Raw genomic sequence first — 15,030 nt, forward strand, 5'->3', positions numbered from 1 at the left:
AAAATAATGTGTTTTTTGAACATTAAAGCATGTCAACATATTCTGTTACACCAAATACACAAAATAATGATCTTTAAAATAGCATCATATGACCCCTTTAATCTAAAAAATCTTTTGAACAGTAGTGTATATACAATCTAATAATATTTAATGTATAATTAAAACAACATTTTAAAGGCAAAATATGTAAGATTTTTTTATTAAAATATCCAAAAACCACTAGAACAATGTTATATATTTTGCATGCTATGCATAAAAAGTAAAACCTCAAATATACACACAAACCTGTAACTATCATTCTGGCTATTATATCGAACTAAGGCAAAAATATCTGTGGTTTATGTAAAGGAAATTATACAATTGCTTGATGTGCAAAACTTCTCAAATTTATTTACATGTATTTTTAATCATTGTCTTGTAAAAAAAAATCACCCATAAATAGCCTAATTGCTGTCATTGAGTGACTCATTTCATCATTTCCACTCAGCTTGAGGATGAAGGATACGTGTGAAATGGGAGCGAATCATAGAGGGTTTGAAGGACGGAGAGGCGTCATCTCCCTCCTGAAACACAATGGTCACAATGTCGTTCCCAATATGTCTCTTCCTCTCTACCTGCACAGATTGAAATAATGAAAGCTATAATCTTGCATTCATGAAACACATTTTAAAAGGCTGCTTTTGTTACCTGAAACTATTACACCAACTTTTTTCTCTCCAGTCTGAGCAAATGATGGACAAATGTTTCATTTTGAAAAGAGCACATGCCTATGTGTGTGGGTTTGTTGGTCCGTGTGCATGTGTGGACATTCAAAAGCTGCTATATGACCTCTGACATCTCAAGCCTGTTAGCCAGAAAGCATAATTGAGCTTGTTAATGAGTCTGCACCATTACGGTCGGAAAGGAGCTTTTATCTTTTATCTCAAGAGCACACACACACACACACACACACACACACACACACATATAAAACATTCCCTTAAAGCTCAATTACTACATGGCTGCTTTTCACCTGCCCCTCTCCGCCAGCTAGTATCTCTCTCATTCTCTTTCTCTCTCACACACACAAACACACGCATCCAGACACAGATACATGCGCATGACCGTGAGCTGTGACAGGAATGAGTATTTACTTATTGCAGCGACAGATTCATTTCTACTGAGAGCTCAATTATGATTCTCTGCCACTTCCCCTCTTCCTTACACAAGAGCATACTTCCAGTGAAATACCGTGTAACACTTAAACAATACCAACATGACTGACTCTTACATGTTTCTAGCATCTGACAAGCAGGGTTGAGCCTTCTAGGATCAGTCAGTTAACTCCAAAAACGCCTCATGTTTTTCCAAACCCATATGTTGTTCATTCCACAGTGGAATTGTTGTCAGTAACATGTATAAAATTTCCAAAATTGTGAATAAAATTACCTAAAAACAATTATTTGGCTTTGCTTTAACAAAAGCCTCAACAATATAAGTCAATTTCATAGCACAGGTTACTGAGTGATGATTATGTTCCATTGAACACATGGGATGGAAACTCCTTGCTTCATGTCCAAATAGTTTTTTGAAATGTTAATTCATTTGCATAATTTAATTTTGCAACTTGAACAGAAACGCAACAATGCAACATTTTTGAATCAGTAAATAACAACTTAAATATCTTATGATTTACAGCTATTTACACATTCAAAAATGTTTGTAGTTTCTGTTTGTAGCTTGACAGATGCAGTTACTATGAACTGTCCTTAATGGGAAATAACTGTAAAGGTTCTTCTTTTGTGTTCCACTCATTTGAAACTCATTTGGGTTTGGAACGACATGAGGGTGAGAAAATGATAACTGAATTTCCGTGTGTGTGAACTTTCCCTTTAAAAAGAGTTTTCTTTCAAGAAAAGACTCGCTCTCCCTTGTGAACTCTACTTGATTTCTGAGTCTTCCGACTGTTTGGTTTGTCTGCATGCTTTTAGGGGTCGGCAAGAGACTTTTGGAGCGCATCAGCTTTCCTACTCTTTTCATGAGCGGTTCAGCATTGGTAAAAAGGTGGTTATTGACACGAAGGGCTGAAGAGGCTCTCGGCTGTAGAGTGCCAAGACATTGAACCGACAAATACTTTGAAAATCCTGCTATTGTGAATGTTTCCACAAGCACTCCAGTGCACAAGAGCACTACTTGTACTCAATCAGACATATGATCTGATAGAAAAAGTGAGAAACAGAAGGGGAGAGAGCGAGAGAGAGAGAGAGAGAGAGAGAGACGTATCGTGAAAAAGCGCTGTACAAATAAACTTGAATTGAATTGAAGAGAGAGAGAGAGAGAAAGAAAGATGGATTGCTGTGTGTGATATAATCAAGAGAAGAGAAGGATATGAAGTGAGAGAGAGTGTAGTGATTGACGCTTGATGTAATCAGGATATGGAGCTGAGGGGGGAAGGGGGAAAGGCAGCAGAGAAAAGAGAGGGAGAGACTGACCGCTGTGATGTCCAGCGCTTTTGGATGTTAAATATAGCCTGTTTTCCCCTCACCACCTACTGAGCTACAGACTGCCTCCTTTCTGCCTCAACAAACACACGCAGCTCCCTTCTCTTTTGCTATCATTCAAATTTCTCTTTCATTCCTCCTCTCTGTCTGTGTCCTCTGCTCTCTATTTGTCTTTCTCTTATTCTGTTTATAGTTTTACATGGATGTGTGTGTGTGTGTGTGTGTGACTAAAGTCTTATTCAGATACAACTGGTTTTTGAAAATCCCGTTTGGATAGTGCTCATATTGGGAATGGGCTGATAATGATACTGATAATACGAAAACCTGATAAATATTGTCATGGTTGGTAAATGGCATATTAAAATTCTATACTATATTGTCTAAATAAATTCAAATCAAAACATTAAAAAGTAAAATTAGCCATTTTAAATGCGACAAGTGAATTTAGGCACAACATTATAATGGACAATAAAAGACCACAAACTTTTGAATGGTAGTGTAAATAAAAAGAAAAATAAACAATATGGTACAAATATACTGTGCATCTTATAGCTTATGTGTTCTTTATCTTACCTGTTGCTTGTTCTCTTTAGAATAAGGTAACATGGTGGAAACATGGAACATGAGCTCATGACCCTGATAGACTGTGTAGATGGAATTTATTCCTGTAGTGTCGTCTAAACAGATAAAGAGAGAACATGAATAAGCAAAATTCACTTGAAAGGAAAAAGAAATTCCTCTGTTGATCTGTAAAGACGTGTTTGTTTGTTTTTTTGTCCTACTCTTAGTGTCCAGTCCTCCTCGATACCCTGCCCAGCCCTGCAGACAGATCGTGTCACCAAGGAGATTCAGAAATATATTAAAATTCTCACTTCCTGATTCTGGGGGGAAGGGGGGGGGGAAGAAAAAGTAAAACAAACAAACAAAAAAAACAACAACATGAACACAGAGCATTAATAAATTTAACAAACATCAAGGGAGCCACCTTATGCTGTTCACATGCATATTCTAAAATGAATGTGAATTATAATTAATTGCATTGTACATTCTTAATATGGTATATTTCTGATTGAAACAACATTTAAATAGAATCTATAGAATCACATCTATTTGGCTATTGGTAATTATTATTTAACAGTGTGCATATATAGCACAAATATTGACAGTAGAAAGGGAACAAACTAAATATTTAGTATTATGAGCATATTATGAGTGGTTCTGTGCTCACCATTGCTGAACATTTCATCATCTGTCAACTGTCCATCTTTGGCATAAAGAACACCAAATTTAAAGTTCACACTGCCCTGTGAGAACATACAAACATATGTGATGAGCATACATTAGGAATTAATTAACAAACTGATACAGAAATCATTAAGAAGGTCATTTATTCGCATTGCATACAAAAATCAAACACATACACACATTTGACAGTACACACCTCTTGCTCCTCCAGCACCAGTAAGTCCTGCCAACAATAATAGAAAAACCAGTTCAAAAAATGAATTATATCTCAGTACAATAAATAATTCCGTTTCCAACGAGGTTACATTTCTAAACACCAGTTAGGAGCACTAATAGTGTGGGTTACACAAACATTACAGAAAGCGTGTTCATGCATTCAAATATCTGAATGCTGCTGACAATGGCCTTTGATTAGTGGCACACATTTCCACAAAGGCAAAGCTCTCGGGAGCAACAGCAGCTCACACAGCGCTTGCGTTTGAATGATTATGAAGCAGAACAACAAACCAGAGCAGAAACAGACAGTAATTAACAGAGCAGACAACATGTGATGTTGATTGACAGGTGTGGGTGGGCACCTTCTGAATCTCTGGGTTAAGGATTTCCCTCGGGCCCTTTTCAAAACGATCCACGTTCATGGCACTGGAGGGCAAAAAGGTCACATGAATGCAATGCATTTTAATCTATTTCACTCAAATTAAATGTTCGCATGTGCATTTGTTTATTGGCAAGCAGGATGCATTATAAACAGACTTACCTTAATATAGATTTGACTGATAGTGTTTTTGTCGGACTGTATGGAAGGCTGATTTTTAGAGTACCCTAAAGGAGAAGGACACATTTCGCAAATTATACGAATATGAAGCGAAATATGACATGGCATAACATGACAGTATTGCTGGAGGCTACGACACAGGGTTTTATAACCAAGAACTTGTTGCTCATAGGAAAGTGACATTTAATACCTTTGAGACAACAGAGCCAAACAATGTAGAGTCGCTTCATGAAGAGGTCAATCTGTTATGTGAGTCACTGCACAGAGCAAAAGTGATGCACACACATGCTGTTACCTGTCACTGGTTGACTCACCGTCTTGCGCCACAGGATGGCTCGATACTGTGGGACCCTCTGGTTGTTCTGGTCTGACAGAACCACAGACAGGAAGAAGGGATTCTTCTCTGCATCCGTCCCCACGTAGTTTTGATGAACTACAGAATGAAGAATGAAGGGAGAGTCACTGCCTCTGCTTTTTATTTCAGTAGCTATTAAATGCACATTGCTATTTGGTTTAAATGGGATGTACTTGAACACTCAATGTTAAAATACTTTACAGATGTCAGATATCAAAAAGTTCAGTAAGATTTTTTTTTTGAAAGAAGTCTCTCACCATGGCTGCATTTATCAAAAACACAGTAAAAAACAGTAATACTGTGATATATATATGCGATTAATCGTTTGACAGCACTAATATATATATATATATATTAGTGATGTCAAACAGTTTTTGTTTACATAATATATGTGTGTATACTGTATATATTATAAGAGGAAGGCAGGGATTGAAGCCTGCTGTTTGAGGAGAATATTTTGGACTGAGACAGACCAGGTTTACAGACAGAAGACAAATGAAAAGAGGCTGAAATCCAATTAGAAGACAATATCTGGTCTGTCTCTGTATCTCCACCCTTCCTCTGAAGCATATTTGGTCTCTCTCCCCCTCTCTCATTCAATCACCCTCTCATTGAATGAAAGGTATTTGCAGTGATTTAAATCAATTAAAAAGACAATGCAGCATCTGCCTCAAAACGTGTGGGAACAACAGTGTTTGTTTTTGTGTGAGGAAGGGAGATAAAGAAAGACAAGAAAAAAGAGTGATGAAGCATATAGCTGGTAAATGGTATGGTAAAATGGAATTGGTTCTTAATAAGAACTCAATTTCCAACCCTACTTTGACTATTCTCAAACTGTTCAGTTATTCCCTATGTAATTCAAGTTTTTATTTTCCATAGACTCAAATTAGTGTTATTCTCTTCATTATGCTCTGCTGAGTAAAAAGAAATCACATCCCAACATGGATATGTGTGCATGTACAGTATGTGTATACAAGATCATTTGCAAGTTTGTGTGTGTGTGTGTGTGTGTGTGTGTGCATATTCTATACTTGGCAGTGGAATCCTACCTTTTCCCAGGAAGTACTTGAAGTACCATCTGGTGTGATACTCTGGGTTCTCCAAATGGACGTCAGTTCGCCTCCATGTTCCAGGCATGTAGTCAGAGGCCTACAAAAACGTCCCCCAAGAATTTAACCAAGATCAATCAGATTTTTTAAATATACAGTATATAGAAATATTTATGTTTAATATATATATAAATATACTTTTATATTTAATATATAAAATCTCTATGTTAGTCAGCTAGATAATATTATCTTGGAGACAACCAACAAAAATTGCAACAAACAATAGGGTGAGAATGCATCATCTTTTTCCTGGACATGTTCTGGCCAGGATTTCTATGTTGCCTAAAATGTCTGGGTTTTGGCTTTGTTACCCTATTGACATGCTCCGTAGGGTTCCCATACATTATATGTAGGCGTATTTGTGCATTGTTTGATCATTCTCTGTAGGTCTCGCACGCCATGATTGGTCAATTGCGCAACCTGAAATTGCGAATTGAAAACACGCTCAATGGAAACACATTAATTTCGCAAAAACTCCCATATATTGCAAAATATATTTACGCTCATATGAGGTGGTTTTTCAATTTGAATAAAAAAAAAAGGAAAAAAAATGGAAAACAGTTTTTTTTGCATTTACAGGTCACCTGGCGTATACGTAAAACTCAAATGATCATTCTTTAATGTACTATAACCTGAAGAAACACCTCTCAATTATAAGGGGCTTTCCTTGCCATTACTGCTTGGATAACCCCTTATTTATACTGCACACGTCTGTGGCACATTACGGCTCCGACACGGCCACCGGATTTGATCGCGGGCACTGTAGTTAATGCTTGCATTTATACCAGCCTCTCCGTGGCACGTTCCAGAAGCGACTCTCCGCGCTGCTTTGCTAAAAATACACGCCTACTGTATGTCTTATTCGATTAAAAATAATGGCTAGTGCGGTGGCTTTGATATATGTAAACCTACCAACATCCGTTGTCATGACTTCATGCAAGAGTAAAAAATTACGCTTTAGTTGCATAACATCGGTTAGGCTATTGGAAACTCCATCATTTTGCAATAGTTTTTTTAATCGACATTTATACAGTAAATATCGCAAACGTTTTGTGCAAATCTGTAATGGAAACGCAGCTAATGCCTGCACTCTATTGGTCAAACTATGAAAAAAAAATAGGCAAACAAAGCCAAAACCCAGACATTTTAGGTAATTTAGAAATCCCAACCAGCTAAGGCATGTCCAGAAAAAGAGGTTTTATAGGCACCCTAAAGATAGTATAGGTCATAAAATACAAACCTTTATGTCCAAAATGCAGAAAAATGGATGAAGTGTAAAATTTCAGCTGCAAAGCAACACTGGCTCAAAAGGGCAAGTGACTGTTTTGTCAACTAGCCTGAAACTCTAATACTTTTTTATTGTTTTGTTGTAAGGCACACACATACATGCGAACACAAACATGTCTGGTACACCTCTGCTCACCCAGTAATAAATGCCATCATGTTCCAGCACAAATTCCAATTGATATTTTCACGCTGACAAATTGTAAACAACTCAACGTAAACAACAGCCTCCCTATATACTCAAAAGAACCCTAATCACTATGGTGACAGTCCAGCCTAAGTCATTAACAACCAATCAGAGGTCTGTTTTGGTGGGATAAAGCATTGGAGGTTGTCATAGCTACAGTCTGGTGCTTGAAATGAAAAGGACAAGTGGATGGAGGGAGAAAAGGAGAGCAAGAACATTGGGAACTGATTGAATAATTTGGCTTCGATTGTTGTTTTTGCTGATGCATGTGTGTTTCATTGAAACACCTACAGACATGCTCACAAAACACAAAAGCTGGCAGTTTTGATTTTTTTGCTTACTGCCAGATGAATACATCTGTTCTCTCTCCTTTCTTCATCCTTCCTCCCACTTCTTTTAATCTGTGCTCCTCTTCCTGTCCACCTTCACTTCTTACGCATGTATTTACATACATTGCATCACCCCCGTGCCAGCAATGCTGCACTGACTTGAACCCGCAGCCATCAGTATGCAAGCGAATGAGTTCAAAACCTTGTTGAATCTCTCCATGGTCAAAAGAACAATAATTGTAGGGCTGTTTAACCTCTAGCCACTTTCGAGTCTATTACAATCCATTATATACAATGCGCACACACACATTTCAGACTGTACAATATTTCAGTATCTTACCTCATCTATTGAACCATTCTCCACTCTGAATCGCCCAGCTCTCTGTATGGCCCCGTCTGCATCACTGGAGATGAGCTGAGGAGAAAGACAAGATATGCCATGAATGTGAGACCACCTGCGTTATGTGGAAGACATTACAGAGTACAGCTAAACAATAGGGTATTATTGCTAATTATATTATCAGCATAAAAATTTGAGAAACTGTCCTGGAATTGTACTTTTTTAAATATATCATTCTAATATGCTTACTAGCGTTCATAAGTTTGGGGTCAGTAAGATTTTGTTTTATTTTTTATTATCTTTTTTTTTCAGCAAGGATGCATTACACTGATCAAAGTAAAGACAGTAAAGACTTTTACATCTGTTACAAAATATTTCTATTACAAATAAATGCTGTTTTTTGTATCAGTGTTTTCACAAAAATATTAAGCAGCATAACTGTTTTCTATATTGATAATAATAGGAAATGTTTATCAGTATATTACACTGATTTCTGAAGGATCATTTGACACTGAAGGCGAGAGTAATGACTGCTGAAACGTCAGCTTTGCCATCACAGGGATAAATTACTATAAATTACATTTTTAAATATATTAAAATAAAAAGGAAACAAAAAAAGCACAATATTACTATACTTTTTTTTATTAAATAAATACAGCCTTGGTGAGACATCTTTCAAAAACTAAAAAAAATAAAAAAATCCCAACCAACACAATTTACCAAGAGCAGTGCAAACTGGTGTAGAGCTGAAAATCGTGTTTAATCTACTAAAAACACAGGCACAAGATGGGTTAAGACATACTTTTCTGGTGTGTTAAATAATGGACAAATATTAGTAAATTTACAACCTCAAACCTTAGTAAATAACCTTCCTAAATATTCCTCTTCCATAAATTTTGCACTCGGATATGCATAAGGTTAGCTGCAAAAATGACTGTCCACACCTTTCATTACTAATGTTTCACTGTTTCTTTATTTTTTTAATGCCAAACAATGGTTTGCACTGATGAAAACTCTTTGAAAATCTGGCCCATGATGTTTTATTTTATCATAAACTGACATAAAATAAAATAAAACACATAACTTCTTAAACCACTGGCTGATGTGTAGTGCTGGAATAATTTTCGCTTCAAATAAATGTCATTCCCTGCTTTGTTTGATTTAATTAGCCATCTCAAACATTTTAACACTGATAACTGCATCTATTGTGCACATAGTTTCTTTACGTTTTTCAAAATCCTAAAACTAAAATGGATTTTTAATTACTTTTTTTTTTTGGTGAACTTCTGGGCCCCACTGTCTTTTTCTCTCACTCTCTTTTTCACCCTCTTTGGATGAATCTCTTTATTAAACTGTCTTCAGTTCTTATTTTTAAACAAATGGCTAAGCCACAACCTAAGAGGTCTGAGAGTGCTGTAGAGGTGTTCATAAAAAGACACAAGAGAGACAAGGCAGCATATAGCTAGTCTGCTCAACACAGATGCACACAGATGAATTTGTTTACATGAAAACCCTTCAATATGAATGCAAAAGCAGCTGCACACACAATCACAGACTAATTACAGCCAAGTGATCCCTGTGTGTCTGATCTGTGTGCAGCATCGATCATTTCTGTGCACACTCACTCACTCACACACACACACGTCTGTTTGTTTTAGCACGTATTTGTAAGAGAAGTAGTCTCAGTGAAAGTCTATCTGCACAGATATTGTGTATGTGTGTATGTGGGACAATCACTTGAACCTGACACGATGTAATCTGGTCTTTGCAGTAAAATTGCAACATCCCCCCAGATGGAACAATGCTGGTTGCTAGGCAGCGGAACACAGAACCTCTCCCATTTCCTTTTTCTTCAGTCACCTTGTTTTCCTCCTCACATTTCTCCCACCTTTCTTCTCCACCTGTTGGCCTGCCTCCCTCTCTTTTTCTTCCCTATTCTCTGTATCTGGCAGACCAAACTGCTAAAAACAGACTGCAGCTGCACTGCAGCTAGAGAGAGACTGGCTGTAAGAGTGTGAGATTGTTGTTGTATGTATTTGAGTGTGTGTGTGTGTGTGTGTGTGTGTGTGGCAGATGGTGTGCCTTGGCCTCAGAATGCCAAAAGTCCAGGCAGAACATTCTAGATAGACTCTTGCGTTCACACTAATCACTTAATAAGTACTCATTTGGTGTCCTAGTTGAGATAAATCAAGACCAAAGTGGAAAAAATAGTTAGTTTATATAAAGTTGTTCTTTATATAAGTGTATGCTAAGTTGGTATTGGGTGGGTATTGTGGTTAACACTGACATTGTGTAGGGGTCATGAACTGCCTCCATTTTTTTATTTTGTACTGTTTTCTGAGGCCCACTTATAATGTTATCAAGTTACATAATTTAGAAGTAATAGGCTACTTAAAGCCTGTGCTAATTTACATTAAGTGTACGCTGACTGCAAAACAGTGGTAGGTAAATCGTTAAAAAGGTTTCGTGGATAAATTTCTTCATGTTCAAAAATGGATGCAGGGGATCAAAACCCTTGAGACAACTTGATATTTGCTCATGACACATGCCTGTGATGCACAACATCCCCTCAAATGGACTTACACACCCCAGGAATCTACTTTAAGCACACAGAGACACAATTACGTGTCTCATAAGATTTTTTTATTTTGCCCAGTGACATTTTGTGGTGCTATTAAGGTGTTTTGATAAATGCCATGAGGTTAATGATAGCAGGATAATAACAGGACAGTCTACCAAACTCAAGCAAAAGTTCAAAACACACACACACACACACACACACCAATATCAGAGAAGCATGAGAGAGAGCACAAGATAATCAATGCTATTGTGACTGGGATGTAACATTGATCTTTTTAGAGAGCTTATATATATGTGTTCTCATGCCTCACACAATAGAGTGAGAGAGACAGAAGAGATGAGGAAAGAATATGGAGAGAGACACAAATGGAAAAAGCAAAGCATTTGAATCTGAGAGAAAAACAAAAGAAAACATTTCCATAATCTAAATCAGTCCACACTGTGGAATGGAGCTTTGAATGAACTGTGAAACACAGAACAGGTTTATACAATGAGACCATCAAACAAAGGCCTGCAATTACCATACATTTATCACGAGTCTTTTCAGTTTTTGGAAGGGGCAGGAAATTAATCACTGCAAGTTTTGTGCTATTTTCACTAAAGTAGCAAGATGAATACATGAATACACATTTGTGCGACTTAAACAATTTAATTGGAAACAGATTAAAATGAAAAGTATAAACCCAGTTTGCCGAACCTGAGTTGGAATATTAACCTAGGCTCATTGGAAAAACATGCATCTACCTACATTTTTGGATAACTTCAAAACTGAACCTATTAACTGCAGTTTCCAGCTGAAATGTCTCAATGGACATTTCATTTCTGAATTGCCACAATATACATTACAAGAAACATAATAAAAACAATATCATTTAACTTTGAAAGTGTCATGAAAACAATTACGTAATAATTAAGAAGCAATTACGTAATATTTACCAGGCACATTTTTGCAATGAGCCTGTGTTGAGGAATACTTTTATGAAGTATTATATTAAAAGACAGACATGCAGCTATGGATAAATGCCAGAGGAGCTGCTTCATGTGCCCTTTTGGTGAGTGGAGGACCTTTAATTTTAAAGTTTAAGGGGCACAGGTTGTAGCAGTGACATCAAACAAGTGACATTTTGTGCGATTGTATTTTTCTGTGTGTTCTGTGTGTGTGTGTGTGTTTGTGAGAGACAGAAAGACATATATGATGGCAGATCTCACTCTTATGTCTTTCTCTAAAACTGCATAAAACACACACAAACAGAATACCAGTGTAGGGGAGTAACTAACTAAAATGCATTGGGCGATGGTTCATATAAATGAACCAATGTACTATGTTTTGACATGGTTATATAAATTAGGGTGTTTTCGATTTATTTTGTTAAGTTAAGATTTGTTGCTGTCACCGTCACCTTAATTAAGTTTGTTCATTCATGAATGATTAAACTATGTGATATACAGTAAATTTGTAAATTAAATGAATTAAATTAGTAAATTCCAAATCTTCTATACTTATCTTGCTGGATCTGTCCGCTGTTTTTGACACGGTTAACCACCAGATCCTCCTGTCAACCCTATTGGCAAAGGGCATCTCAGGAACCGCACTCCAGTGGTTTGAGTCTTACTTCTCAGCTAGGTCCTTCAAGGTATCTTGGAGAGGTGAGGTGTCCAAGTCGCAACATCTAACTACTGGGGTGCCTCAGGGCTCAGTTCTTGGACCACTTTTCTTCTCTGTCTACATGGCATCACTAGGTTCTGTCATTCAGAAATATGGCTTTTCATATCACTGCTATGCTGATGACACTCAACTCTACCTGTCATTCCATTCCGATGATCCGACGATAACTGCTCACATCTCAGCTTGTCTAACAGACATTTCTTGCTGGAGGAAGGACCATCACCTTCAACTCAACCTTGCCAAGACAGAACTGCTTGTGGTTCCATCAAACCCATTGTTTCACAATTTCACCATCCAGTTAGGCACATCAACCATAACTCCTTCAAAAACAGCCAGAAACCTTGGAGTTATGATTGATGATCATCTGACTTTTTAGACCACATTGCTAAAACTACCCGGTCATGCAGATTTGCTTAATTCAACATCAAGAAGATCAGGGGTCTCATTTATAATACTCTCCGTAGATTTCATCCTAAAAGTTTACGTAGGCACAAAAGCTAGATTTTGCGTACGCTCAAAAGTTTTCAGATTTATAAAACCATGCGTACGCCAGAACCTGCACAAAAATCCTTTTATAAATCTAAATATATATAAATATAAAGATTGTGCGTACGTGCATCTCCACCCCGACTCCTCCCCGAAATCACCATATATGGAGCTTACAATGCCTAGTTTTACTATGCATAACCTCATCTGCATATCATTTCTATGCATATTCCCATCCACCAGTTAGGCACATCAACCATAACTCCTTCAAAAACAGCCAGAAACCTTGGAGTTATGATTGATGATCATCTGACTTTTTAGACCACATTGCTAAAACTACCCGGTCATGCAGATTTGCTTAATTCAACATCAAGAAGATCAGGGGTCTCATTTATAATACTCTCCGTAGATTTCATCCTAAAAGTTTACGTAGGCACAAAAGCTAGATTTTGCGTACGCTCAAAAGTTTTCAGATTTATAAAACCATGCGTACGCCAGAACCTGCACAAAAATCCTTTTATAAATCTAAATATATATAAATATAAAGATTGTGCGTACGTGCATCTCCACCCCGACTCCTCCCCGAAATCACCATATATGGAACTTACAACGCCTAGTTTTACGACGCATAACTTCATCTGCATATCATTTCTATGCATATTCCTATCAATGTGACACAATGTTAAAACCGTCAAAGGTACAAGACATTAAGGAAATATGAGATACGTCTAAATTCATATAATTTTGGTTTAACTTCTGCGTAATGATTTTATGTAATTTCATTGCTTATCTCCATTAATGAGAGTGGAATATTTAATGTAAATGTATATGATGAAATTAAAACAGTTTAAAATCGTTGTTTACTTCATTACTTTTCTTTCTCCAGGAAAAAAAGTCCGTACGCATGGGTCAGAGTTTGCGTGCAGGTGTGCAAATTTTCCCATCAAGTTTGTTTTTTATAAATCCAACCTTTTGCTTAGGAAGTGGCGTACGCCTCTTTCAGGGCAGGTTTTGTGTGTACACAATGGTTATAAATGAGTCCCCAGGACCTTTCTTTCGGAACATGCTTCAAAACTCCTTGTTCAAGCTCTTGTTCGGTCCAGGCTGCACTATTGCAAAGCTCTCTTGGCAGGTCTTCCAGCCAGTTCTATAAAACCTTTACAATTAATCCCGAACGCGGCAGCAAGATTAATTTTTAATGACCCGAAAAGAATGCACATCACACCTCTGTTTATCAATTTGCACTGGCTACCAATAGCTGCTCGTATAAAATTCAAGGCATTAATGTTTGCCTACAAAACCACCACTGGCTCTGCACCCCTTTACCTAAATTCATTACTTCAGACTTATGCACCCTCTAGAAGCTTGCGTTCTGCAAGTGAACGTTATTTTATTGTGCCATCTCAAAGAGGCACAAAATTACTTTCACAGACTTTTAAATTAAATGTTCCTTGGTTACAAGTTCCTTGGTCCAATTAGGTGGAATTACCTGCCCAACTCAATACGAGCAGCTGAGTCCTTAGCCATCTTCAAGAATCGGCTAAAAACACATCTCTTCCATCTTTATTTGACCCTCTAACTCTAGCACTCTCTATTCTAATTCTATTCTTAATAAAATAAAAAAACTTGCCCCTTTTAGACTTGCATTTACTAACTGCTTGTTTTCATTAAAAATAACACTAGCTTCTCTATTCTTTTTGTATTCTATGTATTTGTTTTCTTTTTATTTATTATACAATTAACAAAAAGCAAAAAAAAAAGTTCTTTAACATTAGCTTGCTCTATTCTTTTTCTATTCTATCTGTTTTCTTTTTATTTATTACCACGGTTCTGGGGCCTTATGTATAAAACTTTACGTAGATTTCATCCTAAATGTGTGAGTACGCACAAAAGCTAGATTTTGCGTATGTACAAAAGTTTTCAGATTTATAAAGCCATGCGTACGCAAGAACCTGCGAATTCCCTTTGTAATACCCAGTCAGCGGAAGATTGTGCGTACATGAATCTCCACAGTCTCCTCCCCGAAATAGCCATATATGGAGCTTACAACACCTTTTTTAATATGCATAACGTCATCTGCATATCATTTCCATGCATATTTCCATCCACGTGACACCATGTTTAACGCAGTTAAGGGTAGCCTACAACACGTTAGGAAAATATGAGATACGGACTATAAATGCGTTTTGAGACA

General features: G+C 37.0%; 1 protein-coding gene across 6 annotated transcripts in view; it reads right to left on the minus strand.

The window, feature by feature from the left end:
* garnl3 (GTPase activating Rap/RanGAP domain like 3) overlaps positions 1-15,030 on the minus strand; it is a 62,814-nt gene that overhangs the window by 19,795 nt on the left and 27,989 nt on the right. For all 6 annotated transcript variants that reach the window (XM_016515603.1, XM_016515599.1, XM_016515601.1 and 3 more), the window contains exons 3-13: positions 8,105-8,179; positions 5,905-6,004; positions 4,815-4,933; positions 4,483-4,547; positions 4,304-4,367; positions 3,922-3,948; positions 3,709-3,784; positions 3,263-3,361; positions 3,054-3,157; positions 506-614; positions 286-331 (exon numbers count right to left, since the gene is read on the minus strand). In XM_016515603.1, the coding sequence (XP_016371089.1) occupies positions 286-331; positions 506-614; positions 3,054-3,157; positions 3,263-3,361; positions 3,709-3,784; positions 3,922-3,948; positions 4,304-4,367; positions 4,483-4,547; positions 4,815-4,933; positions 5,905-6,004; positions 8,105-8,179 (884 nt within the window). The remainder of the gene's footprint in view (positions 1-285; positions 332-505; positions 615-3,053; positions 3,158-3,262; positions 3,362-3,708; positions 3,785-3,921; positions 3,949-4,303; positions 4,368-4,482; positions 4,548-4,814; positions 4,934-5,904; positions 6,005-8,104; positions 8,180-15,030) is intronic.

The sequence above is a fragment of the Sinocyclocheilus rhinocerous genome, unplaced genomic scaffold (genome assembly GCF_001515625.1).
Source record: "Sinocyclocheilus rhinocerous isolate Xijiao unplaced genomic scaffold, SAMN03320098_v1.1 scaffold2071, whole genome shotgun sequence".
Lineage (NCBI taxonomy): Eukaryota > Metazoa > Chordata > Actinopteri > Cypriniformes > Cyprinidae > Sinocyclocheilus > Sinocyclocheilus rhinocerous.